Consider the following 27862-nt stretch of genomic DNA (forward strand, 5'->3'; position numbering starts at 1 on the left):
CAGCTTTTGACTTTATTAAATATTCTCCCGTGCCATCCCAAAGGACTGCTTTTTAGTGCTCCGCAATGTTTCATCAGTATTTTTAACATCACCTACATGAAGTAAGACCATGTATGGCCTATATTTACGTTAAAGTCTACGTACAAATAGTTAACAAATGATAGACAGGGTGTTCTGTTCTTCAGGTCCGTAACATGATGATGTCTTATAGGTAGATAGGAGAACTTCGGCCGGAGGTACTGCAGATTGGTATAAAGTCCGATAGCTTCCTGAGAGTTATGGCTTATGATGATGGATTTAGCCATTTATTAAAACACCTCTTTAAGGATTGATTGAGCCTTTATAAACTAGTTGTAACTTTTAAAATGTGACCTGATGTATTGTAGCTCCATTAGCATGTAAGTAATAAAATACACTGTGGACCTGTAATGCCTGTTAGGTTGACAGAAATGACATTTTAGATCTTACATGTGCTGAAGTTTTAAGTGCCTTGTTACAGATTATTCTTGGTGTGTTTTAAGGCACGGGAGTACAACCTGCTCCCTGCACGCGAGCCGCGGGGGTGGTCTGGCACTGGTGCGTTTGCCTTGCAGGTCTCCCGCCTGCTGGGACGGACCCTGCTCGCTGTGGTGTTACTGGTCTGGGTAATCTGTCATCACCTGGTGCCAGCATCGAGCACCCCGATAACATGATCTGTCCCGGCTCCCGACGAGGAACGAGTCCGTCTTGCGCTTGCCCGAGAACAGAGCCCAGATCCGGGAACCAGCCAGCGATGCTCTTGCTTCTGCCCGGTGCCGGTGGACACTGTCCTTGGAGCAGCTGTGACAGAGCTGGTTGCTGACACGGAGCAGAGCCCTGGTGATGCCGGTGGCTGCTGATGCAGATCCCGGCTGCCTTGGCTTCTGCTAGAGCAGGTGGGGTCCTGCACGTCCCTCTGCGGCCCCGTCTGGTCTGTGCTGAGGGAGCTGAAAATGGCAGAGGGAGAAGGGTGGTTTGGTTGGAGGTCTGTGGTGGAGGTGGGGAGAGGGGGAGGGCTGCCCTGAAGGAGGAGAGGTGCAGGCTAAGCTCTGTCTCCTGCTTTGTGTCTAGAAGGGTGTTGTCTGCCTGGGTTTTCGTAGACTCATGGAACGGTTTGGGTTGGAAGGGGCCTGAAAGATCATCTCATTCCAACCCCTGCCAAGGGCAGGGACACCTTCCGTGAGATCAGGTTGCTCGAAGCCCCATCAAACCTGGCTTTACCTTCAACGAAGTACCAAAATCTAAAGGTAAAATTCTGCATACAAAATTATAGGGGACTTTTTTTTTCTTTTTTAAAAAAACTGCCTGCTTTCTTCTTGTATAGAAGCATTTTTTCCGTGAGCTGCTCAACTTTCCACTTGCTTGAGCGTACAGAGCTGGCTGCTGGGATGAGCTGTGTAATGGGATATCTGAATCGCAGCAGGAAACCTGCTCCAGTTTAAGCAGACCTGATTTAAGGACAAAATCCCTCAAAGCAGTGCAAACTCGTGTACAGAGGAATTAAAGCTGCTTTCTGTCGGATTGACGCCACTTCAACTCAGGTCAGAAACTACTGCTGAGGGACGCTGGAGTGAACGATGGGTGAAACCGCTCCAGTGCAGGTTGAGCGATGCGCGTCCCTGGTGCTCTGCCTTTCTCGCTGGGACGTGGGAGCTGGGTGAAGTTCGGCGAGGAAGGGCTGTTGGTTTAGTGTGCTAACTTCTAATCCGTCCCTGCTCCTGCCGAGCAAGTGACTTTCTGCTGTACGTGGTTAAACGGTCTTGAACTGTGTCCAGTTCTGGGCTCCCCAGCTCAAGAAAGATGAGGAGCTACTGGAGAGAGTCCAGTGGAGGCTACGAGGATGATGAGGGGACTGGAACATCTCTCCTATGAGGAAAGGCTGAGGGAGCTGGGCTTGTTCAGCCTGGAGAAGAGAAGGCTGAGAGGGGACCTTAGAAATGCTTATAAATATCTTAAGGGTGGGTGTCAGGAGGATGGGGCCAGACTCTTTCCAGTGGTGCCCAGTGACAGGACAAGGGGCAATGGGCACAAACTGAAACAGAGGAAGCTCCAGCTGACCATGAGGAAGAACTTCTTCCCTCTGAGGGTGACGGAGCCCTGGCCCAGGCTGCCCAGGGAGGCTGTGGAGTCTCCTTCTCTGGAGATATTCCAGACCCGCCTGGATGCGGTGCTGTGCAGCCTGCTCTGGGTGACCCTGCTTGGGCAGGGGGTTGGGCTGGGTGACGCACAGAGGTCCCTTCCAACCCCTACCATGCTGTGATCCTGTGTTTGAAGAGTAATGCTGTGCTTTTCCTTGGGAGTTGGAGCTTGTAAGACTTGGTAATGTTGTGGCAAGGCTGACGATGTGGGGATTCACGGGCTGCGGGAACGGGCTTGCCTGTCGGTGCTGACGTGACAACAGAGCTTGGAAGCCTTTCCTGGGCTGGGGGCTTGGGGAGGGGATTTGGGGAAGGCTGCAGTTTAGATTTCTCTTCCCAGGTTGTCCAACAATTCAGCGTTCGTTTGCTCAGCTCTAACATCAGTCTGCAATGTTTATCTGTTTGTTTCTGGAGATTTCCTGCTAATCATCAGGCAGCCATGCTGTAGGAGACGCGGGGCGAGGGGCTGGGCTTCGTTGGCCTGCGTCCTGCTCTTTGGTGCCCAGCCAGCTGTGCTGCAGCTGTTTTCACTGCGAGACCCCGGGGGTTTAAACCAAGGGGGGGTTTCCCAGAGCTCGCCCCTGCACTGGGCAGGATGGGGCAGGAGGCGAAGCCCCGCTGTCCTGCCGGCTCCTGGCCCCTCTGCCTGCAGCCCCTCCAAAGGGGCATCGGGGGCTGCTGCGGCCGAGTGCCACCACCTTCTCCGGGACACTGGGATACAGCAGCAAAAGCAAAGGTTAATTTACCCTTTCTGACTGCTTGGGCATCCTTTTTCCTCATTTCGTCTTTGTCTGGAAAGTTTATACCTTTAGCCCAGGGCTCAGGAATAAACCGTGGTGGACGCTGATGAATTGCGAGGGGGGAAGCAGCAAATTCCCCTTGGGTAGGAGTTTACCAGTCAAGCCTTGACCTTGTTAAAACATGTTAACTCAATAAAAGCCTGAGGATTTAAAGTGAAGTGACTTCTTCCTGCCTCGAGGGGCATAATTTAAGCCATTCCACACCCCTGAAACCAGAGTTGTGGAAGGAGGGCTGAGGAGCTCGCTATCCCACCTGCCCAGGCCAGGCAGCAGCCTTCCGCCCGGGTCAGCTCCGTCCCACTGCTGGGAGAGCCGGGCAGTGGCTGGCAGGAAACCCGCCGGGTCCCAGCTGCTGGGAGGGTGACATTGCTCCTTTTGCATGGCAGGCAGTGCTTGCATCGGTTGGAACTGTGGTCAAGTGTTTTCTATTAAAGCAGACTGAATTTCCTGGGTAAAGCACGCAACAGAGCTTCGTGGGGTGGGAGTGGGGGTGGTTGCGTGCATCCATAAAAATTCCTCTACAACTTAAAAATTTGGAAAGTTATCCCTTTTCTCAGGATTTTCTTGTGTAAACATTCCTTATGAGTTTGTAAAGTACATCGTACTTCTGTGGTAATGTCCACAGAATGGATATTAGTACAAATGGACACATTAATATGCCCGAAAGCACCTTCACCGCTTAATCTGCTGTAAGGTTTTCAAGGGAAATACGGAAGCTTGCTGTGTTTCCAGTTTGAAGTGACGTGTTTGTGCTGACGGAGCGTAATCGGTACCCACTAGCGTGACTCCCTCTGGAATTGCGGCTCAGGAGCTGAAGAAATAGGGAATCCCCCATCCCAGCCAGCCCCCAGGAACACGCACATGGAGGAATGCCCCCTGCTCCGGCTGCGTTACCTGGAGTGCTGTCATTGCCTCTCGGCTATTTCAAAAGCACTGGGCTTCATTTTTAATGTTTTTCCTGGCCTCTTCATTTCTGTGCTAGCTGCTCCCTGGGAGAAGTGTGTTTTCCAGCACCTTTCCCGCAGCAAGTCTCTCTGCGGGGGCAGGGTCCGTGCTGGGCGGGAGGCTCTGCGAGGTCGCGGCGTCCGAGGGGAGTCGCGTTCGTGCAGCGGCTCGGGAGACCTCACCTGCTGCACGGGACCATGGCGGACAGCCCGCGCGCTGGCAGAGGCGGGGTGGGCTGGGAAGAGCAGCGGAAGGTGGCTTGGTCGGATCCGTGTTCCCTGCTGGGCTCAGGGGGGTCTGTAGGGCTCCCACGGGGCACTGGGACGGGATGTGGCTCTCTGTGCCTCCCCACACAGAGCCCTCACAGGGACCGCAGCGGTTTGAGGTGACATCCACTATCGTTGGCTACTCCCATGAAAGTACCAGGGCTGTCAACTGCAGTTTCATGAGCATCCCAGCTGCCCAAGCAGAGGTGATGGAGATCTGGGGACAGTAATCCCCTTTGTTATCCCTGTGTAAGCTGTCCTGCGTCAACTTGATACCAAGGGAAACTCATTCCCTTCAAAGGGACAATTTCAGATGCAATGTCTTTGTTTTGCTGTGGGTAATCAGAGTTCATCTTAATTTAAATCCGAGGCCCTCATCAAGGTTAGAAGCTGAGTGCATGAAGGTGCCGAGAAACATCTTAAGTACCCCCCAGATGCACTCTGGAAAGATCATTATGCTGTGATTTGTTTCAGTAGCTCCACAGAAGCGGTGTTTGACCTTGGAACTATGACTCTGCTGTTCCCTGTGCTGGCATCCCCGGTGCTTTCGTCCACACCAGTTCTGTCCACATTAAATGACTTGGCGTTAGAGCCTCTGCTTGCCCAGGAGAGGTGCTTCCCAGCTCTGAGAAGGGTTGCTCTGCATCAGATGTTTCCCTCATGGTTTTTCTTTGGTTCTGCTGTGTGGCTGAAGGGTCGGAGGTTGAGGAACCGTCTGAAACCCCAGCCCCAGGGCAGGTAGGTGCAGGGTGACGGGAGGGTACCTGCTTGTGCCTGCACGGCGGCAGCAGCAGCGAGTTGGGCCAGTGAGTCATCTTAGCAATAGCTTGATGCATGCACCTCAGGTTTTTTATTTAAAACAGTAGTAATAATTATTACTAAAAAATAGCTTTGAGTTTAGCCATTGCAAAACAGGGTGGACTGATAGCCAGGGCTTGGGAATTTTGCTGGGAAATGAGGCACAACTCTCCCCTCCCTCCGGTGCGATGGGGTGGGGAGGAGGCTAGAGGCTGCCGACCCCGTCTTGCTGGCGCTCATTGCTTCCCTGTAGACCAGCAGACCCTTCCAGATGCATCTCATCTCTGTGGCGTGAATTTCAGTCGCCTTGCAAGGACTGCTTCAAACCAATCCACAGGCTCCCAGAAGCCTGTAAACCCCAGGCTGAAAACCATTGCTCCAACCCCGCGAAAGGCAGATTGCGAGGAGTGTGACCAGGCTGCAGTTTGAGAAGTGTCCTGGTCGGAAAGCCAGGACTCCTGATCTGCTGAGGACTGACTGGCGGCGCTGGGCAGCTTGTCGTCAGCAGGACTGAGCTGGGCAGGGAAGCTCTGAAATCCCGTTTGCCCACTTGCACGGGTTCAGTTATTAAACACGTCGGGGATCCCCATCTGCTTTGCAAGCCTGTCTGTAGAAACACAACCCGACGCTCGGCTCCTGCGAAGCGCCGTTTGCTCAGAGGGACGCTGGAAGCAGCTGGAGCTGTGCAAGGCTCCTTCTTTTGAGGGCAAGGCTCCCCTGGGGACGCAGAAGGGGTGAAGCCCTTCGCCTTGCACTCGCTGCCTGCCAGGGCATCAAAACGGGCCCTTGGGCTGGGTACAGGAGTGATGGAGGAGGTGGAGGGGGTGGTCTCCCATCCCCCTTCCCTCGCTGCGAATTGTCCAGCGTTCTGCAAGGTGCTACACGTTGTATGCAAATATTGGAGTTTTTTTGGTGCCTCTAGAGAGGCTTTGACTTTCTGTCTAGAAACTATTAATTACCTAGCCAAGGAAAGCAGAACATGCCCAATTAATGTCTCCTACCTCTTAGACCTGTCTCTCCGACTGATCTGCCACGAACTAATGAGCAGCTCCTTTCCCTGGGCCACCAGCGAGCTTGAACTTCTCATTGGCTTTCCTGGGGAGAAACGAGAGCAGCAGCAACGTGTGGTAACGAACGGCTGGAATTCAGCTGTTAACCTGAGCTGAGAATTGACTCTGTCTGCAAGTAATTACCCGTGGGATGGTAGGAGAAGGGCCTGGTGGAGGGTTCAGAGCTGGTATTTGACGGACGATCGCAAGCAGTCGAGTTAGCAGTACTTCAGTTCCCGTCCTGCGTCCGAGGTGCAGCGATGCGCTGGGTGAGTGTAGCGACTGCGGTGCAAACCTGGAGTAAAACGGGTTGGTTTAAAACAGCTCCGCTCCCAAATGGCTCCCTTCTGTAGTGATATTTTATGGCACAGCTGCGTAGCATCTCATAGATTTTTGAGTACCTTAGTTTACAGGTCATTTAATTTATTTGCAGGCTTTGTTTTGGTTCCCTAGGGTAGTTTTGTTCCTTTGTGCGTGTCTTCCTATGGAGGCATTAAATTGTGCGGTTTGTCACAGTAGTTCAGCTTTTATGCTGCCAGTCGGTGCTCGTCAAAGATCCTCGTGTGAAGTTTCGACTCCTGAATCGTTAGAGGATCATGAAAGAAAAGGAATAATTTAGAAGGAAAGGATGTTTTGTCGTCTTTGAAATTGGGAACGTGCGAAAGGAGAAAATGTTTAGCAGTACAATCCACCTCAAAGAACTTCTCTTAGGAACTCCAGAAAATGAATTTCTCTTCTTTATTCAGGATGTAAATAATGGAAAATGTCACTCCTGAGCTGAGTAATTTGCTCAACAAAAGGATCTCGAGGAGATGACTCCCCTAGCTATCACGAACGTGCCAGAGACATCAGAGTACCTGTCTCTCTGGCGATGTGAGCCGAAGGGTTTGAAAATCAAACGAGCAGCGTGTTCTGCGCAAAATATAGAAATAAATCTCGCAGGTGCTTTGTAAGCTCCCTGAACGTTTCGCCAGCCTTGTTTGTCTGGGTAGTCTGGGGGTTAGGTTCGCTCCTGGGAGCTGCGAATGCGTGTGGGGCTGACGTGTTGTCGCAGCGATGGCTGTTAATGTGCTCCTTAACGTGCTGGGGAGCGTGGCTGACGTCGTCGTACGGTTACTGTATTGTTACTGCACCTTGGCAAGCGATTGCATTTTTTTTTTTCCCTTGATTTGAAGTTGCTTGTGTGTGTTTATTGAACTGAGATTAGCACTGTGTAGCAGTTACGATATTTAAGCCCGTGTTTGATGTAAGAGGGGGGCAGCTGCAGTGGACACGGCGTCGTGTGGAGCGTGCAGGGAGGGGACCGGGGAGCGACGCGGGCTCCGGGAGCGGGGAGGGAAGGAGCTTGGCCCTGGAACAGGCTGTCTGCGCTTGCCCCGCGGTTAAAATCACCCCGGGTCCTGGGTGGATGTGGCAGCGCAGGGCGAGCGTCGCAGCGTTCCAGGCTGCCGGGCGGGTTTGATTGAACAGGGGGAGGGTTTGGGTTGTGCCCTTGGCACCGCCCGTCTCACCCCAGCAGATGTGCTTTATAGTTTCAGCTTAAGCGTTCCTGTATCTGGAGCTCTGTGCTGGGCTTCCTGCAGAAAACAAGGCGTTTTCAGCGTTTTTTCCACCCCTGGGGTTTTGCTAAGTCGGTTCTGCTGGTTCGCTTTCACTGTCCTGCGCTGGTTTGCTTATCTGTCTCCTGTTTAGCTGCCTAATCTGTGCTGTGGCGTTTGTCTGTCACTTTCCTCCCCTTTTCCTCCCCTTTTCCTCCCCTTTTCCTCCCCTTTTCCTCCCCTTTTCCTCCCCTTTTCCTCCCCTTTTCCTCCCCTTTTCCTCCCCTTTTCCTCCCCTTTTCCTCCCCTTTTCCTCCCCTTTTCCTCCCCTTTTCCTCCCCTTTTCCTCCCCTTTTCCTCCTATAGCCCCCTGCCCGGTTTCCCTTTGCAGTCCCGGTGCCCGGCTGGTTTCATGCTTGATGGTGGTTTTTTTTTTTTTTTATTTTTTCTCCAGGTATTTCCATGTGTCTTTGCAGATCACCTTCAGCAAAGACCTTGCATGGTCTAATTTGCTTTCTATTTCCAGCCTGCACTTAAAATAACTCCTTTGTTTCATGAATGGCCTGTGCATGGATCCAAATCCCACTTCGCCCCCCCTTTTTTTTAGCGTGGGTTTCTTTTTCGCCGTTCCCGTCGGTATCATTAATTACTGGAAGCGTCCCTTTGGGGTGTCGAGCCGCCTGTGGCCGTCTGCGTGCCAGCTCTCTCCGCTTCCCGGCGGAGCGGCGTGGGGATGGGTTTGCAGGGCAGTGGGCACCCGGGCACGGGAGCAGCGATGCCGTGGAGTAACGGGAGCAGCTCTGCCATTGCATCCCTGATGATCCACGGGTCGCCTGCGTGCTTCTGCGGTCTCAGCTGAGAAAACCAGGAAATCCTTACATTTTTTTTAGTTTATTAGGAGGGGAAAATCCAACAACAGGAGTAGGGAAACTAAAGGGAAAGAGGCAGGGTTTAGAAAGCAAAGTCTCAGGCCAGCCACGCTGATGCTGACCCGACTCTGGAGCCGTGGCCAGGCTGGCACTTGGTATGTGGCTCGTGTGTTTTAAGAAGACGATGTCCCGATGTCCCTGCAGCCGGGAGTGACAGCCGAGCGCTCCGGCAGAGAGAAATGGGTCAGTCTTGTTCAGTTAAGCATGTACGTGCCCCTCTGGGAGCCGTCGCAAGGTCCCGGGCAGGCACTTTGCCGAGGGCTGAGGGGTGCTCAAACCATGGGAGATCCATCACGGTGGCTCCTTGGACACGGGGTGTCCGTGGCAGGGCGGATGGCTCATCTGCTCCGGGCAGCTGAGCGCGCTGCGGAGGGTCGGGGTCTGCACGGGGGCTGCTGGCAGCAGGAGCTGCTGTGTGCGGTCGGCGTGGACTTCCCTCTGCCAGAAGCATCAGGCCAGCACCGTGCCGCTGCCGAGAGCCGCGCGGCCGGCACAGCTCAGCCCTCTGACCCCGCTCTGTGCGGCTGCGGTGCCGAGATCTGCGCACAAGGGCTGGCAAAGGTTATCTCGGGGCAGAGCTAAACGTGGGTCCTGGGCCCAAAATAGCTCGGAAAGATTGAAAAGGAGAAATACAAGTTGCGAATCCTGCTTTGCCGCTTTGGGCAAGCGGTAGGAGCAGGGCAGAGAAGTCACCTTTCATCGGGGATCGAGACCGGTTCTGCACGGAGCTGTGCCGTGGTGGGAGAGCTGATGCAGCCTGGAGGTTTCCAGCGAGGAGGCGGCAAGCGGGGACGAGAGAGCTCAGCTGCTGAGCTTCTGCCGTCCCCTCTCTGGCCTTAGGGACCGGCTGTACCTTCTTAGGAGGGTGACACCCTGCCCTGGGCAGCTCCGTTGCGGTGCTGCAAGGCCCCTTCTTCTCCCAGATCTGCTGCTGTAACCGCTTGCGCATCTGCACGGTCGGTCGGGCTGGGAAATTAATCTGGTTCTGAAGTCGTCTGGCTGAAAGAGGGGAGGGAGGAGGGCTGCTGTCGACGGGCAGACCTCAGAGCAAGCTGGGCAGCGAGGTGGGAGCTGTTTCAGTAGCCCATCTTTGCTTTTATACTCTTCCAAAGCAAGAAAAATGCTTTAAGATCGCAGGCAGGTACAAGCCTTGACCCCCCGGGGTTGAAATAACCTCTCCTCCGTGCCACCGAGCGCAGGGTGTGCTTGATCTTTCCCGGTGACCCCGTGCTGCTATTTTAATTTAAAACCTCTGTGCCCCGCTGTGACTGAACGCTACTGTGGATTCCCAGGCTGCAGACGCCGACGTCGTCATCGTTGTTATTCTGAATAGAGCCCTAAATTTATGGCAGACGGCCTGCTTTCCCATTGAAAGGCCTTAATAGATACAGTACGTACAAATATTTGTATATAGTGTCAACAGTCTTCCAAGAAAATTTCATGCACATATTGATTAGACAAATCCATTATCGTTACATCGTGGTGCGTTTCTTGGGGACATCTCTCCACTCGTTTTCATCGCATCTAAATTATTTTTGCCTCCACTAGTCCTTTAAAGCAAGTGCTGGTAGATCTCTTAGCTGCTTTCCGGGGCTGGTTTTGATCTAGAGCTGCGCGGCACGTCGGTGCTGTCACCGGCCGTGGGACGGCTGCCGACGGGCAACGCCGTGCCGCACACAAGTGTGTGCTGGGGTTTTTTAAGCGTGGTGGGCTGGTTGGTCTCTTGGAGGTGAATGTTACAGCTCGGTATTAATTAAGCATTGTGAACAAAGGTCTCCTTAACTTGTATTTCAAAATACATGAGTTGACTGGAGGGATATATACCTTTTTTTCTTGTTTGAGGAGGAAAATTGTCATGTATTTAGCATTTGAGTGAAGAGAACGTGGTTTTTTTTTTCAAAAAACTTGCATTATTTAATGTAATTAAGCATTAGCTTTGTTGTCAGTACTCTGCAATTCAATGTGCCCTGGTGAGTGCGAGCAGCTTTTTGCTCATTTGCCTTATCTGCATGGTCTGGTGGTACTAGTCGTTGCCTTTTAATAAGGTCTTCTGCAGTCATTTTGTGGGCTACTTCCCAACGTCTTCTGTAGACCATCCATGGTCCGTAGACCACAAGTTGAGTAACATTACTCTGGAATTAAGAAACAAAATATTCTGTTAGTCTTATTTCAGCATGTCCTTGCTTTTAAAAAAAAAAGTTTATTTTGAACTTGAGCAGTGTGTTTTCACACTTTAAAACTCTTATGAGAATGGGTAAACGGGTATTTACCGTGAGGTGGGAGTGTCTGGTGGTTCTCACCTTTCAGACAGGTGAAATAAGGCACGGGGCAGCTACGGCACCTCGCTCACATTTATGTCGTGTCAGCAGCCGGCCGGGCACTGCCTTGGAGAATCTGCTCTGCCTGAGGAGTCCGGAGCCAGTCGGGAGGGTTGGCTCTGACTTTGAAGAGCACCAAGTGTGTTGAATGACATTAATTTTTTTTTTTTTTTTGTGCAAATCATCTAATGCAAAGCCTTATTTTGGACTTGTAGAGTTTTTGTGTGGTCCTGGCTGTAGCAATGTAGGCTTTTGCTGGGCTGAAGGACCAGCACCAAAATTGCAGAATCACAGCATGGCAGGGGTTGGAAGGGACCTCTGTGGGTCACCCAGTCCAACCCCCTGCCCAAGCAGGGTCACCCAGAGCAGGCTGCACAGCACCGCGTCCAGGCAGGTCTGGAATATCTCCAGAGAAGGAGACTCCACAGCCTCCCTGGGCAGCCTGGGCCAGGGCTCCGTCACCCTCAGAGGGAAGAAGTTCTTCCTCATGTTCAGATGGAACTTCCTCTGCTTCAGTTTGTGCCCGTTGCCCCTTGTCCTGTCGCTGGGCACCACTGAAAAGAGTCTGGCCCCGTCCTCCTGACACCCACTCTGCAGATATTTGTAGGCATTTCTAAGGTCCCCTCTCAGCCTTCTCTTCTCCAGGCTGAACAAGCCCAGCTCCCTCAGCCTCTCCTCATAGGAGAGATGCTCCAGTCCCCTCACCATCCTGGTAGCCCTGTGCTGGACTCTCTCCAGTAGCTCCTCATCTTTCTTGAACTGAGGAGCCCAGAACAGGACACAGTACTCCAGATGGGGCCTCACTAGGGCAGAGCAGAGGGGGAGGAGAACCTCCCTCAACCTGCTGGCCACACTCCTCTTAATGCATCCCAAGATCCCATTGGCTTTCTTGGCAGCCAGGGCACACTGCTGGCTCATGGTTAACCTGTCATCCACCAGGACAACCCAGTTCCCTCTCCACAGAGCTGCTCTCCAGCAGCTGCGCCCCAGCCTGTACTGGTGCATGGGGTTGTTCCTCCCCAGGTGCAGGACCCTGCACTTGCCCTTGTTGAACTTCATCAGGTTCCTCTCTGCCCAGCTCTGCAGCCTGTCCAGAAATGCACGGCCCCGTGTCCAGTGGCGTTGGCTGTGAACCGTAGATCCCTGCGGGGCATCGTGAGCTCACCTGTGTGCATTTTTTGGGCCGGCCGGGTGCTGTACACCCCGTTAGCACCCTGAGCTGGCATACGCTGCTGGGAGCGGGCAGGTGAGCCTGCAGCAGCTTGCAGAGTGCTTTCATGGCGTGAATTGGGGAGAAGAGGTGATGGGGAAAGGCTTGTAGACAGTACCCGGCACACGAAGAGGAGACAGAGGAGCAGGGGGTGGTGGTTTGCTGCGTGGAGTTGGCAGCGGGGAGGAAGGTGGAGTTTTTGATGGTTTCAGCAGTGGGGCAGGACCCAAACAGCTGGAAATCAATGGGTGCAGGAGCCTGCACGGGCTCTCGCCTCCTCCGCAGGTCCATGCTGGAGCCTGGCTGCCGGCCTTGCCGGTAACCCCTGGCTTTCTCCTGTTCCTCATCAGAGGCTGTAAATCCCCTCGTACCTAGCGCTGTAATGGCGAACGCAGGTCTGCGGATAAAACAGCCGCTGGTGGAGACTCCAGCGGGGGGGAAATACTTTCCCTGTGAGACAATGTCTGTTCCTCATCAAAATCAGTTGAGAAAAGTAGGAACCGAGCAGTTCGATCTTAAAGATTGAAAGAGCCTGGCTGCACTATTTCTCTTTTATTGCCGTTATCTGCTCCTATTGGTTGTATTCCTCTGTTAATGATGATTCATTAAGGGTCTCTGATGAGGAGGCACCTGGTGTCTTTTGCTGGGGATGGCTGGCCAAGCAGCCTTCCCAGCTGCCCCCAGCTCTGAAACGCAGCACCAGTACATCCCCAGCGAGATGTTGCGCTCCCACTTTGCTTCCCAGTGGGATCACCCACGGCCCCGCGGCGGCTGGACCTGGACATGGACCCGGACCCTGCTCCTCCCCGGCACGGGGCTGGGCTGGGCACGCTGCGGCAGCCCCTTTCTTCGCCCGTGGAGGGTAAAAATGGGATTAAAGGCGATGGCATCTGTGGAGCTGCCCCGGTGTGCTTGGCTCCAGCCCACAGCCCGGCTGTGGTGAGAGCATCCACACCTCGCTGAGGTCCAGCGGAGGGCTACGAGGATGATGAGGGGACTGGAACATCTCTCCTACGAGGAAAGGCTGAGGGAGCTGGGCTTGTTCAGCCTGGAGAAGAGAAGGCTGAGAGGGGACCTTAGAAATGCCTCTAAATATCTGCAGGGTGGGTGTCAGGAGGATGGGGCCAGACTCTTTCCAGTGGTGCCCAGCGACAGGACAAGGGGCAACGGGCACAAACTGAAGCAGAGGAAGCTCCAGCTGAACACGAGGAAGAACTTCTTCATTCTGAGGGTGACGGAGCCCTGGCACAGGCTGCCCGGGGAGGCTGTGGAGTCTCCTTCTCTGGAGATATTCCAGACCCAGCTGGACGCGGTGCTGTGCAGCCTGCTCTGGGTGACCCTGCTTCGGCAGGGGGTTGGACTGGGTGACCCACAGAGGTCCCTTCCAACCCCTGCCATGCTGTGATTCTGTGATTCTGCTGCTCTGTGCTGTGCAGGTGGGGAGACGCAAGGGCAGCGCTTCACCTGTTGGCAAGCCCCGGCGTTTTACTATTGGCTTTCCAGGGCTTCTTGTGGAGGCAGAGGTGCTGTTTGCTGCCCTTGGTAAGGAAAAAAACCTTAAAAACCTTTTGTGGCCCTGCTTGTGCGTGGTTAGTGTGCAGCACCAGCGCGGCACGGCTCGCAGGCAGCGTGCCTTGGTGCAGGGCGGTTTTGTTGGCCCCTGTGATTTCACCCTGTGTGTGTGTGTGTGTATCCCTCTAGTAAGCACTCTTTTTTTTTGTTTTTTTTCCTTTTTGCTGGTTGTACAGTCAGAAGCAAAAAGCTTTTAAACTGTTTTAAAGCTTGACACTGCATGGCTTTGCACTTGGTGCTGAGTTTTAAAGCCAAACTTCTGAGCTGAAGAGTCTAAAAAACAATAAAAAAGAAAAAAATCATCCTGTTTCTTTTACTGTAGACAGCTGCCATGGCGTGGTCTGCTCCACCTGCTGAGCTTCCAGGGGAGCAGTTGGCCTGCTGAAAGCTGCCAAGGGCTCTGGGCCCCCTTAGCTTGGCGTTTGTGTGTATATACGTGTGTATATATATATTCACATGTGCTAATTACCTCTCAGGTGGCTGCGAGCCAAGATGTCCAAGCTTGAATCCGTTATGAGGAAAGTCCCTTAAACTTCTGCAGATCCCAGGGAGCCTTTGAAGCCCTGGAGAGCATCGTGCGCGCGTCCGTGGCCGCTGCGGGGAGCGCTGGGGCAGAGCTTTCCCCGCCGTGGAAGCACGCGTGGGCTGCAGGAGGGCCGGGAGGGTGGTGGTGAGTCCCCGGCTTCGGGTGGGAGCCGGCGATTCGAGCCGCGGGCAGTCGGAAGCGCGAGGGGAAGCGGGGTAGTCATACCGCGAGAGCCAACCGGCGCCGGGCGCTCGCTGGGTGCTGCTGAATTCCCCGGCGCACGCGGGGGCTTTCCTGGCCCCGGGGGTGGGTGGCGGGGAGGCTGTTCCCGTCCAGGATGGGGTCGTGCTCTTCCCGGGCCACCGGTGCTTCCCAGGACCGGGGTGGGGGGGGGTCAGGTATGGTGCCTGGGGGCTCGGCGGCGATGGCGGAGTGTGCGGCTGGGGGGAATGCAGCTCCTGCCCCAGGAGAGAGCCTGGAGCAGGAGGGAACGTGGTTGTGCCTCCTCTCCCTGCCCCGAGAGCCAAACATTGCTCTGCATTGCCCTACACCTGACTTGGCGAGAAGATGTTGTGCCCAAGAGGCTTGGCTGACCTCGACGGGAGCGTGGACATCTCCCTGCACGCCTGTCACCCGCAGGCCTGAGCGGGAACTTGCTGAAAACTGTTCTTAGGAAGTTTTAAAAGCTCGAAGCCTCAGTGAGGGGGCCTCCGCAGGCTGCTGCCCTCCTGCCGTCGCTGCCCTGCTTGTCGTGCCCAGCCTGCCGGAGACCGTTGCCTTGGTTTGATTTTATTTCTGGCTGGCGAGCGGCGCGTGGATGCCGGCAAACCGGCGAGGCCGTCCCGCGCCTGCCTGCAGCAGATAGCGAGCGGTTTATCAGCACGGGCTGATCTGTGGTCTCACGGAGGGAAAAGAAAAAGACAAACTTCCTCTTTCTTTTCTTTTTTTTTTTCTTCTTTTTTTTTTTTTTTCTCTTCCCACCCCCTTTCTGGTTTTCCTACACGCCAACTGCTGTTTTGGTGGAAATTGCGTTGGCTCGGGCTGGCTGCAGAGACCACGCGAGCGTGGGGAGACGCTGCCGAGGAGCTGGCGGTGCTGGAAGCTCTCTGCGCTGCTCCCGGAGAGAGCCCGACACTGCCAGAAACCCTGCGCGGATCCACGCGCGGCGTGTGCCTCTGCTGGGGAGGAGGGGTGCCAGGGTGCTCGGCGTAGGAGGGGGGGGACGGGGAGCTGGGGCTCTCCCTGCTCGCGTCGGTCCTGGCAGCGTCCCCCGAGCCCAGGCCGCGGCGGGAAATTACGCTCTGTATAATTAACCATTAATTAGAGAAAAATAGTCAATGCACCTTGAACTGGCAGCGATGAACGGCAGCGTTTAGACATTTCTTGCTTTTTCACTGAAATCTGGACAAAACCCAGGAGGCTTGAAATCCTGACCAAACAAACTGCGTGAAGTATACCTAAAAACCAGTAACTGGTACATCTCCGCTTGGGGCCGAGGGGAGTCCTCCGGCTTTGTTGGTTTTCCTGATTTTGTTAAGGCTGTGGAAGGACTTGCAACAGGCGATAAAGCATGGAACGTGTGGGTGGCAGGGGCGTTTGTGAAAATACCCTCCGGGCCACGGTGTCTTCGCGGGCTCTTGGTCGTGATCAGAAAGGCTGATCTAAAATTGACATCGCACTGGAGGCGTGGGGCGTGCTGTAATCCTGCGTTTCAGTGTAGCCCCGTGGATGGAGAGGGCTGCTGGGGAGGTCAGTGCCTGGTGTCCCTCCTGGTATTGATTGGGGCGTAGCTCAGGTGGCTGCGAAAATGTCCACGGCTCACAAAGGAGGGCACTGAGAGGAGCGTGTGTGGGTGCGTGAAGGCATGGAAGGGCAGAGAGATGGGCCTAGGAGGGACCTTGAGCCTTTGGACCTTGGGTTGGGTGAGGAGAGAGATGGGCCTAGGAGGGACCTTGAGCCTTTGCAGCTGGTGTTGGATGGGGAGAGAGAGATGGGCCTAGGAGGGACCTTGAGCCTTTGGACCTTGGGTTGGGTGGGGAGAGAGATGGGCCTAGGAGGGACCTTGAGCCTTTGGACCTTGCGTTGAAGTGCCAAAACTGTACCTTGTGTTTTTGGGATCTAAGTCACACATGCCCCCACCCTCCCCAAAATACTTATCTCCAAGAGACTTGGAGACGTAGATCCACAGGGCCCAAACAAATCGCTGGCGGCTTGCAGGCCTGCTCCTGCTGGTGCTGGGGGAAGGCTTTCCAAGGCAGTTGGTTGGGATGGGTTTGGGATAGTCTCATATTTGGACTTCCCTGTGGTAGGGGGGATCCACAGCAAAAACGCGCCAGGGCTGTTTGCCAAGTAGAAGAATGGCGAGGGCAGCCAGGTTTTGGTGATCACCCAAGACTTGATGTTCATTGTCTCATGCGACCATGGTTGCCTGACTTTTAACCCGCTGCTTTCCCGCTTGCTTTCAGTTGTTGCGTGACGTGGAAAGCACACGCATGATGAAGAGGAGCTCTCGGCTCTCCTAATCCTTTGTCGGCGATTTGGAAGCAGCGACCGCCGCGCCTGCTCTTCCGCCATGTCTGGATCTACGCAGCCCGTGACGCAGAGCTGGCGTGCCACCGAGCCGCGCTACCCCCCGCACGCCATGTCCTATCCGGTTCAGATTACTCGACCACATGCGGTAAGGCAAGAGACTTTCCTTCCCTGCCCGCTCGCGGGGTGGGAGCTGCGTGGGGCGTCCCCGTCGCTGGGGCAGCGGCTCAGCTGCGCCGGTCTCGGATGTGGCTGTTACAGAGAAATCAGACCGTTTCCGTGCCTGTGGTACGGGATTTCATCGTTCCTCTCTTGTGGGATCCTCTTTTGTTTCTCCACATGATGCTTTCAGCTTTTCTCTCCATTTCCAGCCTCTTCTCGGCGCTTGCCGTGCTCGTGGGCTGTGGCTCGGCACTTCTGAGCACCCGCGTTCCGTTGCCTCCTGGGGAGAGCACCCTTGGCTGGGTGCCGCAACCAGCTTGGGGGAGAGGGGAAGCTGGGCCATCCGCGTGGAGCAGGAGCACGTGGCCTCCAGCCTTCTCCGGCACGGCCTTTCCTTGGCGCTGAATCACAAGGGAACGAGCGTCCTCTCCTGCGTGGGGCTTGCCGCTTCCCGGCGAGCCCGCTCCGTGCTCCTCACACCCGCAGGAGAGCTCTCCTGATTGCCAGGCCAACTGGTGGGGGTGATCCCACCACCAGCCTCTTGGTCAGGAGACCTGCCCCTCTCGACAGGGCGCTCTGGCTGTTGGTGGCACTCCTGGGGAGCAAGAAGAAAATGGAGCTGCTGGGTTTTTTCCATTTTATCCTTCCCCACTTTTTCCCCCTCTTGCCTCTGACCCGTCGTCTTGTCGTGGATCAAGGCGTAAGCCGGTGGTGGCTTTTTGTTGGCTGTGTTTTGTGGAAGGCACCAGAGCTTGCACGGGTTAATTCACCTGGATCCGACCTCTCCCTGCTGCGCCGTGTCACTCATGCCTGTGCTTGCTCATCCCAAATGGTGGAATGTTTGAGGTTTAAGCCCTTAACGGAAAAAACTCTCCTTAGTGGAACAGCTTTAGTCAGCTCAAGCTGCTGAAACAAATCCCATTCGGTGCTGGAGTGTGGCACGTGCTGGGAAGGCTGCTCCTCGGGGTCGCTGCTCGGCAGGGCGCAGCGAGGTGGCCGCACTGGGAAGGTGCCGGTAACTCGAGTTGGCGAGGGGACCTTGTCTCGGGGTTATGTTGCTGACAGCTGTTGGGCAGTAAAATTCCTGCTGTGAAGATTTGAGGGTTTGACTGGAAAGCCTGGGAATCCACAAAGCGTGAGTGAAGGGGTGAAATTCCCTCGTCTGCCCCCTTTGCTGGGCTGGAGCAGAGAGGTGCAGGGAGCAGAGCCGGAGTTTGGAAAGGCCTGGTGATGGAGACGTTGAGGAGGCGCAGGACGAGCTGTCGGCTCTGTTAGTTGTTAGCTGGCTCGTCCAGATCGCTCGGGGCCTGCGTGCTTCCGCACAAAGGAGCTTTTCATCCCGGGGATGAGACGCGCTGACCTGGTTCAGTTTCTGGGAGTTTTGCTTCCATCAGTGCGAGCGTGTTTGTCTGGGAGGTGGGACGGAACGGGAGCGTTTGTCTCAGAAAGAAAATCCCGGTTCCCTTTTTATCAGAAACCCAAGCAGGAGGAGGACGTGACCAGGTGAGCAAGATGCGCAGTTGTTGCAAAGCTGTGATTTAAAACCAGAGCAGAGGAACCTCGATACCCAACGCAGAGACGGATTTTCGAAGAGCGCGAAAGGCTCCTGGCCTTGGGGTGTGGAGTCCTCGTCTCCCGCAGACCCCTGGTGCTTCCCCTCAGCGTCGCACCCACAGAATGAACCCGGCAGGGCAGCTGTTCCGAAGTCAGATGGAGCTCTGGGTGTCCCCAGACTGCCCCGCTCTCCGGCTAGCGTGAATACTGTTCTTATTCTACCCTGTTAATGTTGGAAGAAGTTGCTGGCATTTGCTTCTAGAAGCTATTTTTACAGCCGCATGTAATCTTCCGGAGTTACGTGATACCTTTTCGGTGTCTGCGTGCAGGAGAGGTCAGACCGGAGTTTTGGGGTGGGGTTTTTTTGGGGGTGGAAAGCCAAAAGAGTCCCCTGGACAGAAGCATGCCAGCCCTGTGCCAACCCCAGCGCGCCTTGCCTCTCCTCGGCAGGGCAGGCCGAGCGGTTCTCCAGGCGTGTCCCTGCGTGGTCTGCCCTGCCACGCTCCGCTCCTGGCGAACGCGTGGCTCCCGCTCGGCCGCGCCGTCCGCGGGAACCCGGCCATGGCTCTGGGGCTGGAGCTGGTCTCCGGTGGGATTGCTTGGGAGAGGAGAGCCCGGTTGCTTTGAAGTTGCTGCGGCGTTTAATATTAAAAGTCAGCGGTATTTGCTTGCGTGTCTTGGCCAGGTCAGCGTTGTCATGGGGTGTGTTTGCACAGTGAGAGCTTGTTTGGGAGAAAGCAAGAGAGGCCAAAACCAACCCGACACTGGCACGTCTTGCCTGTAATCAGGTTTTGGTTCTGGTTTGCTGCGTTCCACGACATCCTTTCCCGAGAACTGGGAATTCGTCGGCCCGGGGATCCTTATCCCAGTGGTGGAAACGCCCTGGGTCACCTCGCGGGCACGGGGCTGAGCACAGCCGGGCTGCAAATGCTATTATAATATAAATAAATAATCCCAGGCCAGCTGTGACGGTCGCACCCAGGGAAACGCGGCGTGGCAGGAATACCGAGCTCAGCAATGAGCCGTGACGTGATTTTAGGCTTGGAGACACTTTATGAAAAGTGATTTAAAGGATTGCAGCGGTTTGATTTCACAGATGAGGCAGGCGAGGGGGGATGTTGCCAAGGGGCACAAGGCAGTGGAAGCAGGCTTGGGCATTTTGCTTCTCCCATCGTGTAAAACCCAAGGGAGTAGCCGACAAAATGGGGAAAAAAGATGTGTTTCAAGTGAACAAACAGAAAAGTGCTTTGCCCGTGTGGGCACCATCTCCCAGCAGCGTGTCCCAGGAGTTACTGCTGAGTTTGGGGCCAGTGGAGAAGATCCAGGACCGGTCGAGTGAGGATGTTTGTTGGCTGGTTTCGCTCCTGGGTGCCAGCTTTGGGCAGGGCTGGGAACCCGTGGGTCTGATCCAGACCGAGCTCTGGGTGATGCAGTGAGCAGGCTCTTCCGCAGGGGAGGTTGGTCCCTGTCTTTGTTGGGGTGTCCTCCTCCTCCTCCTCCTCCTCCTCCTCCTCCTCCTCACTGAGAGGCATCGGATCCCAACAGCTGCCAGGGAGGCAGGACGTGAAAATGGGGATATTTTATAATGACCCTAGATTTAATTCTGTCTTACTAAAAAATTACTTGTGAAAGAACTTTGACAAGCGTGCATGACTTTAAAGGGAAGAAGGAAGCTTGGTGAAGAGGTTCTGGTGGGTTTGACTTTCTTTAGGTAAAGCTAAAATCACTCATAATCAGCAGCTTCTTTTTGAGAGCGTTGCATGGTTCTTGGCCAAACTGCAGGGGAAACATTTTTGTTTTCCGTATTCGTTAGCTGTGATGTTGGGGTTCTTAGCTGACTTCTGTCATCTTCAGCTTGGGGACAGAAGAATAGTTTGAATGCTCTGTGACCTTTAGCTAAAGGTGAAAAAACACATTACTTATGCTCTTAACCTTCTAATGTGTCCGAAGTTCATGCGCTCGCAAAGGAAACTTTTGCACGAAGGACATGCGTTTTCAGGCAACATGCAGGTATTTTCTGTAAACAGATCGATGTCCCTGCACGATGCTCGTCCCCCTTTCCTGTTAAAGCCCCTCCGTGATCGATATTCCCTGGGGACAGAAGGGTTCCCTGCTCTCCCTCGCCTGCGGACCCGGTTTCTTGCTGTGCCCTCCTTACAGAATCCCAGCATGGCAGGGGTTGGAAGGGACCTCTGTGGGTCACCCAGTCCAACCCCCTGCCCAAGCAGGGTCACCCAGAGCAGGCTGCACAGCACCGCGTCCAGGCGGGTCTGGAATATCTCCAGAGAAGGAGACTCCACAGCCTCCCTGGGCAGCCTGGGCCAGGGCTCTGTCACCCTCAGAGGGAAGAAGTTCTTCCTCATGTTCAGCTGGAACTTCCTCTGCTTCAGTTTGTGCCCGTTGTCCCTTGTCCTGTCGCTGGGCACCACTGAAAAGAGTCTGGCCCCATCCTCCTGACACCCACCCTGCAGATATTTAGGGGCATTTCTAAGGTCCTCTCTCAGCTTTCTCTTCTCCAGGCTGAACAAGCCCAGCTCCCTCAGCCTCTCCTCGTAGGAGAGATGCTCCAGTCCCCTCATCATCCTTGTAGCCCTCCGCTGGACTCTCTCCAGTAGCTCCTCATCTTTCTTGAAGTGGGGAGCCCAGAACTGGGCACAGCACTGCAGATGGGGCCTCACCAGGGCAGAGCAGAGGTGGAGGAGAACCTCCCTTGACCTGCTGGCCACACTCCTCTTAATGCACCCCAGCAGTCGTCCTTCCCTTGTGACAGCCCTGTCATTTCGGTGCCGCAGGGATGATGCGGCTTGGGGTGCGGGCTGGGGTTGCCGGGAGCTTGGTGTTGGCCGGAGGTTGGGGCACTCGAGGTGTCCTCATGTGGTGGCCGTTGTGCCAGAACAGCTTCTGCTTTTGGGATGCTTCTGGTGTTTTACCGACTAGAGTTGTTAAACTGCTTTGGGGGTTGGTAGGGTTGGGGTGTGTGCAGGTGCGTGTGACACTGGTGCTCCATCGTCACCTGGATCCCCGTCGGGGAGCAGCACCCCTCCCCGCAGCCCGAGCGGCACTCGGCACGTCCCCTGTGCCCGTTCGGCCCTGCTCCCCGCACGCCGCTGCACGGAGATGGCAAAGTGAGCTTAACCCTCTGCTCCGGCTTGGGGACGTTCGTGCCACCTCTCCGGTCGGGGAGCAGCTCTGTAGTTCCTTCGTTAAACTCCCCTATTTTATTGCAGAAAACAGCGCTTGTTCAGGAGTGTCCCTGCCTGATCGCTCGGGTTTTTCAGCCCGTGATAAACAACAACTTGCTTGTCTGTCCAAAGCAGAAACGAGAGGCTGGTGCAAACTCGTGTGCTGACTTGGTGTCATGGCCAGACGGGGCCCGGGGCAAATGGCATTGACCCAGCGCCCGGCCGTGGAAGGTGCTGCGAGGGGCGCGGGCTCCTGAGGACGGCCGGAGCGAGCCCCTCTCCGCGGGGACACGGCCGGCGCGGCGAGGTGAGCCTGCGGAGAGGCAGCGTGTTCCGCATGGCGCCTTCGCTGCTGCCTTGGTTTTCCCTGGGGTAGTTACTCACGCTTTGATCCGCTGGAAGCGAAACGCTGGTCTGTGTCTGTGCTCCGGGAGCTTGTGGAACGGAAGAGTTGACGGTGCCAAGTGCTGAAATCCCCCCGGCTGCGAAGAGCCTTCTCCAGCCACCTCCGAGCGCAAAGAAAAGCCTCTGCTACCAGCTGCGTGGCTGAGCTGCGGGCCGTGCGTGCCAGAGGCTCCCATCCCCAGCTCTGCTGGCCGGGGTCCGCTTGCGTTGTAGGGAATGACCTGAAAATCAAAAGCATACCTTGGAAATACGGACTCTGATCGTGCCTGTCACGAGGACTCGACTCCATCTCTCTGGAAGCGCCTCGGGGTTGGCGATGGAAGACTGCACGAGCTTGGAGCAGCTCAGCAGTGGATTTGGGAAATTTGGCTTTCTGCTGTGGGCCTGGGAGAGCGTGGAGGTGAAGGAACAGAGCACCTCATTCCCTGCCCTGGGGTCTCTCTCCTGTTGCCAGGAAGGAGGAGTTGGCTCACAGCAGTTCGTGTTTATAGCTCATTTTCCCTAGGATACAGCGTTTATCCAAAACAGTTCTTTTTCTTCAAGCTACTGCAAATTTCTATGGTTACACCCTAATCTACTTTTTGGACGTGATTGGATGCAGAGGATGATCCTTTGCCTTTGGTTGATCTCAAGACTGTAAATCCACAGGACAGGAAAAAACTTACGCTGCGTATGTGGTTTGGCAAAGGCAGAGACCTGCTAATGCCACTGCTGGAGACGTGAAGCGTTTGCCTTCGCTGCCCGCCGGCCCCTGCCCCACCAGCCCCTGGAGACGCCTGCTGCAACGCCGGGGGGGGGGGGCTTTTGCTGGTTGTCGCTGTCACCACATTTATCCAAAATACTGAGCAAGTCAGGCTGCTTGACCTGAAGGATTTGCTGCGAGGAAGCGTAGGAGAGAGCGGAGTGGGGGACGTGGAAAGGCGAAAGGGTCCTCCCCGGACCCGCAGAGAGGTTATGGGGTTGTGTGGGAGATGGTGAGGGGCCACGCTGCAGAAGAGATGCAGTGATGAGCAAAACAGCCCCGTGCTTTTACGGTGGAAGTTTTGGGTTTGTTGTGTGAAGAGCGAGCTGCTCGCCCCGCGTGGGTGTTGGTGACGGCGAGCGGCTTCAGGAAGCAGAGCACCAGGCGTGGGGAACGGGAGGAAGGGCCGACGGGTTGTTCTCGGCACAAAGGCGCCTGGGTGCGACTGGGACAGAAGTCTTGTGATGGAGAGAGGCTCAAAAGCAGCTCTGTGATGGACGTGCTGCTGCTCTGCGGGCACCTCTGGCTGCCGGGGAGAGGGCTGGCGACTGGCTCCAGCACCAGCACTGCTCGGATGACCGGGAAGCCGCAGCAGCTGGGAGCTGCCCCCACCGAGACGTGACTTCTTCTCCATGAATGGCACATTCAGACGGGACAGCTAACCGCTGCCGACGGCCCCGGCTTGCTGGGGAGGCGGGGGACAGGGCGTCGGGAGGGACGCGTCGCTGCGCAGCTGGTAAGGACGCTGACGGTGCCGGCGGCAGACGTGGCCTCGGCGCGGGGACGGCAGCAGAAATCGATGCCTTCCAACAAGGGGCCACGCGCAGCGCGGTCACCTCCTCAAACAAAAGGCCGAGTCAGCAGCGTCGGGGAGATGGATGGCGACGAGACTGTGTCGGAACAATAAGGGCGTTTGTCTCCTCAGCACATGGTGCATCCCCGTAGGCAAGATAAAAATGCGTGTGTTCAGCCAGGTTTTTATTTCTGACCTTATCTTCAACAGTAGAGCTGATTGTGGAGGAGTTGGCTTTTTGGTGGGGTTTTTTTTTCTTGTTGTTTATTTTTTTTTTTTTAAATCTGCAGCGCGCTCCTCCCAGGGTTTTGGGGAGGAAGTGAGGCAGACAGCAGCGTACTTACGGACAACCTGTTTTGATCGATAACCACCGCCTCTGCCCTGCGGCAGAGGTTTTCGGCAGCAGAGGGTGGCTCCTGCCTGCTGGGGAGGCTGGGGGCGATGGGCCATGGTCCTTCCCGTGCTGTGCCTGAAGCTCATACAGCGACGGCTCTGCTACCACCCCGGCTCCTCCCAGACCTTCCCCTGCCTCTTACCTGCGTCAGCTTTGGGAAAAATTATTTCCTCCAAGCAGAGGCTAAAAAGTGCATTTCTTGGTCTGATGAGCAACCACTGTACTGCCGGTGCCGAGGGGTATCCAGGCACCAGAGAGCTTTGCCTTTTATTGCTGAAGTAGGTCACGCACGCTGCGGGCAGTGGGAGCTTGGAAGCACCTTCTGCTTTCCAAGTTCAGGGTGTGCGAAGCAGAGGTGGGGGGCATCTGGCAAAGCTGCTGGAGCGGTGGCCGTGCCGCTATGGCCACCCCAGCTCAGACTCGCAGATGGGCTACGAGGATGATGAGGGGACTGGAGCATCTCTCCTACAAGGAGAGGCTGAGGGAGCTGGGCTTGTTCAGCGTGGAGAAGAGAAGGCTGAGAGGGGACCTTAGAAATGCTTATAAATATCTGCAGGGTGGGTGTCAGGAGGATGGGGCCAGACTCTTTCCAGTGGTGCCCAGCGACAGGACAAGGGGCAATGGGCACAAACTGAAGCAGAGGAAGTTCCAGCTGAACACGAGGAAGAACTTCTTCCCTCTGAGGGTGACGGAGCCCTGACCCAGGCTTCCCAGGGAGTTTGTGAAGTCTCCTTCTCTGGAGATATTCCAGACCCGCCTGGACAAGGTCCTGTGCAGCCTGCTCTGGGTGACCCTGCTTCGGCAGGGGGTTGGGCTGGGTGACCCACAGAGGTCCCTTCCAACCCCACCATTCTGTGATTCTGTGATTCTATGGCACCGATGCTCGCCCAGCCTCCCGCTGCCCTAGGCTTGCGTCGGGGGCTGGAGCAGCGGCGTGTGGCACAGACGAACTGCTGGGTGGGTGGTCGGAGGCCCTCGCAGGTCGGCGGGCCGGGACGCACTGCTGCGTGCTGGCGGTGTGTTCCCGGGGCGGGGGAAGCTCGACCTGCCGTGTGCTTCCCTGTGACGGGGTGGTTCTGCCGTCCGAGGCCACGTGGTCACCCCTTGGCCACCGTGCTGGGCCACTCTGACTCATGTGTCCCCTCTCGCCGTCCTCGCTGGGCAGGGAACAGCTCTGGGCGTTGGAGGTGCCGGGCGTTCTCGGGTCTGGGGAAACACCAGCGCGAAAGCAGGAGGAGCAGAGGGATGGAGCACGTGGCCGGTGTGGGCGCTGCTCCAGGCAGCGCTGTCGGCAGCCGCTCTCACCTCGCCTCTCGGGAAGCACCAGTGGAAACCAGGACACCCAGGGTAGAGGTGAGGTGTGGGGTGGACGAAGTTCCCCAGAGCCAGCGGGGTGTTGGGGGGACGAGAGCAGTGTGGGGCGCACAGGGCCACAGCTCTGCTCTGCACACCAGCAGTGCCACGGCTTGTGGGGCCAGCAGCCTGTGGGGCAGGCATCCTCTGCTAACATTACAGCAATTTATAAATAGTGAAATAAGTAGGGGTGCTTTGGCATTGTTTTTTGCTCGCTATTTGGACCACGCCATTATTAATCAGCCTCGTTGAGGCTGAACGCTTGGGAGTGCTTCAGCAGAAATAGCGCGTCGTTGAGAAATAAAAACTGTTTGCAACACAGCGCTGGGCGAGCTCGTAACGAACAGCCCACGAGGTGATCCTCGGCGGAGGCGGCGAGGAGCTGGGGCTTGCGGCTTGGTGAGCCTGTGCGCGGCCTGGGAGCGGGGACGGGGACAGCGCGGGGCAGCGGCTGGTGGGGGTGGGGACGGTGTGGGGCAGTGGCTGGTGGGGATGGGGACAGTGCAGGGCCGCAGCTGGTGGGGACGGGGACGGTGTGGGGCAGCGGCTGGTAAGAACAGGGACAGCGTAGGGCAGTGGCTGGTGGGGGCGGGGACAGTGTGGGGCAGTGGCTGGTGGGGATGGGGATGGTGTGGGGCAGGGATAGCGTGGGGCAGCAGCTGATAGGGACAGGGACAGAGTGGGGCAGTGGCTGGTGGGCAGTGGCTGGTGGGGACAGGGACAGTGTGGGACGGGGACTGTGGGGCAGTGGCTAGTGGGGATGGGGATGGCGTGGGGCAGGGATAGCGTGGGGCAGCAGCTGATGGGGACGGGGACAGAGTGGGGCAGTGGCTGGTGGGCAGTGGCTGGTGGGGACAGGGACAGTGCAGGGCCGCAGCTGGTGGGGAAGTGGACGGCGTGGGGCAGTGACTGTCAGGGACGGGGACAGAGTGGGGCAGCAGCTGATGGGGACGGCGTGGGACGGTGGCTGGTGGGGATGGGGACAGTGTGGGGCAGGGACAGTGCGGGGCAGCAGCTGGCAGGGATGGGGACGGTGTGGGCCAGTGGCTGGTGGCCCGGCGAATGCCCCTGTGCCCGGGGAGCTCAGCAGGCGAGGCGCTGGCTGTGCCCGGTGCCGTGGTCGGGGCGGCTGCTGGCGCGAGCGGAGCCGGCTCAGCTGGCGGATGTGGTGGCTGACCCCGGGACCGCTCCTCCGCGGCGTCGCTGCAAAACAAGAGCCGGCGGTTTTGAAGCGAAGCCGTCTTTGCACCGAAACTCGGCGGGGAGCTCCTGGGTGCTTTCTCGGCTGAGGACGTGGTGAGCGGCGGGGGACGGACCTTCAGGCTTGGGGCTGTGCTGCGGCTGCTCGTCCGGCTGCGCGCTGGCTCTCCAGGGGTTTGCTCCGGAGCCGTTTTCCAAGGAAGCCAGAAGCGCTGGGCGTCTGCACTTGTTTTTCTGCCGGTGGGAGGAAGAGAGGAGGAGCGGTTCGCCTCTCTGTTGCAAGACCAGCTCCAGGCTTCCTTTCTGCAGGCCTCCTGTCTCTGGGGTCTTCTCCTCGGGAACTGACTCTTGGATGCCGTCTGGATGGAGCCGTCGGTGGACGCCTTGTCCGTGTGGAAGTGCTCGACGCTGGCAGAGCGGGATCAGAGCTGCTGTTGGCCGTGGCATGGCGTTGTCTGGCTCTGTGTGCTGCCAGCATCGCTCTCCAACCCCCCTTGCTTCCTCCGCGTCGGAGGTCGGGCAGCGCGGGCGGCTGCGGGCAGGGGAAGGAGAAGTGAAGCGCAGCAGCAAGCGCACGCGTTGGGAGCAGAAGGGAGAGGCAGGAGGGCTGCGCGGCTGCGTGCCGCTCTCCGTGTAGCGCGTGGGTTATCCTGAGGTCAGGGGACAGCACAGGAGGTTTCGCTGGAGGCGTTATGGTAGGTAAAGCAGCAGGCTGAAAGCTTTGAAAAAATTTTGGAGGGGAGGGGGGGAAGCTTTTTCTTCCTCCTCCGTGGGGCTGTGTCTGGTTTTGTGTTGCCGAGGGCTTTTCTGCAATGTTTCATTCAGTCTCCTGGCTTTAGCCAGCTTGGTTAGTGTATCTAAATGAGGCTGATAGACTCAGGTTATTTAGGGTGAGAGGATTTACCAGGAAGGGGAGGGAGACCGCGCTCTCAAATTGAGCAATAACGCAAAAAGACCTTGAGAGTGGGAGTGCTTCCACCAGCTCCCCCCCCAGCACCCGAGGCCGGGGCTGCGTGGACGCGTCCAGCCTTCCTCGCTGGCAGCGACGGGTGCTGTCGGCACCTCGGGCTGGGCCCGAGCACCTCTCCAGTCCGCTGCACAAAGAAGGGTATTTTGATGAGGCCACTTTTGGCATTTTATTTATCTAAACGTTGGCCTTGTGCTGCCTTGCTCTGCCGGCGTGATTTACGGCACGGTAGGCACTTGGTGTCCGTCCGTCTTCAGTGATGCTTCCAGTTGTGGTGCGGGGCCAGGAGCGGCTCAGAAGGAGCCGCTGGAGCCAGCTCTCATCAGGGCAGGTTTCTGGCTGTATTTAGGCAGAAAGCAGCTGCATTTCGGTCGTTTTCCCTGCAAGACCCTTCCTCGCCCGTCGCCGCAGCAGTTGTCAGGTCTGTTGTCTTCAGCATTGCCCGTGTCGGGCTTCGACTGAAACGGGTTTGGT

The 27862-nt window shown here is 56.4% G+C and overlaps 1 protein-coding gene across 9 annotated transcripts in view; it reads left to right on the forward strand.

Annotated features, from left to right (window-relative positions):
- Positions 1-27862, forward strand: part of NCOR2 (nuclear receptor corepressor 2) — a 264349-nt gene that overhangs the window by 60827 nt on the left and 175660 nt on the right. For all 9 annotated transcript variants that reach the window (XM_075434969.1, XM_075434975.1, XM_075434976.1 and 6 more), the window contains exon 2: positions 16573-16784. In XM_075434969.1, coding sequence (XP_075291084.1) covers positions 16680-16784 — 105 coding nt within the window. In that variant the 5' untranslated portion in view covers positions 16573-16679. The remainder of the gene's footprint in view (positions 1-16572; positions 16785-27862) is intronic.

The sequence above is a fragment of the Opisthocomus hoazin genome, chromosome 13, assembly GCF_030867145.1.
Source record: "Opisthocomus hoazin isolate bOpiHoa1 chromosome 13, bOpiHoa1.hap1, whole genome shotgun sequence".
NCBI lineage: Eukaryota > Metazoa > Chordata > Aves > Opisthocomiformes > Opisthocomidae > Opisthocomus > Opisthocomus hoazin.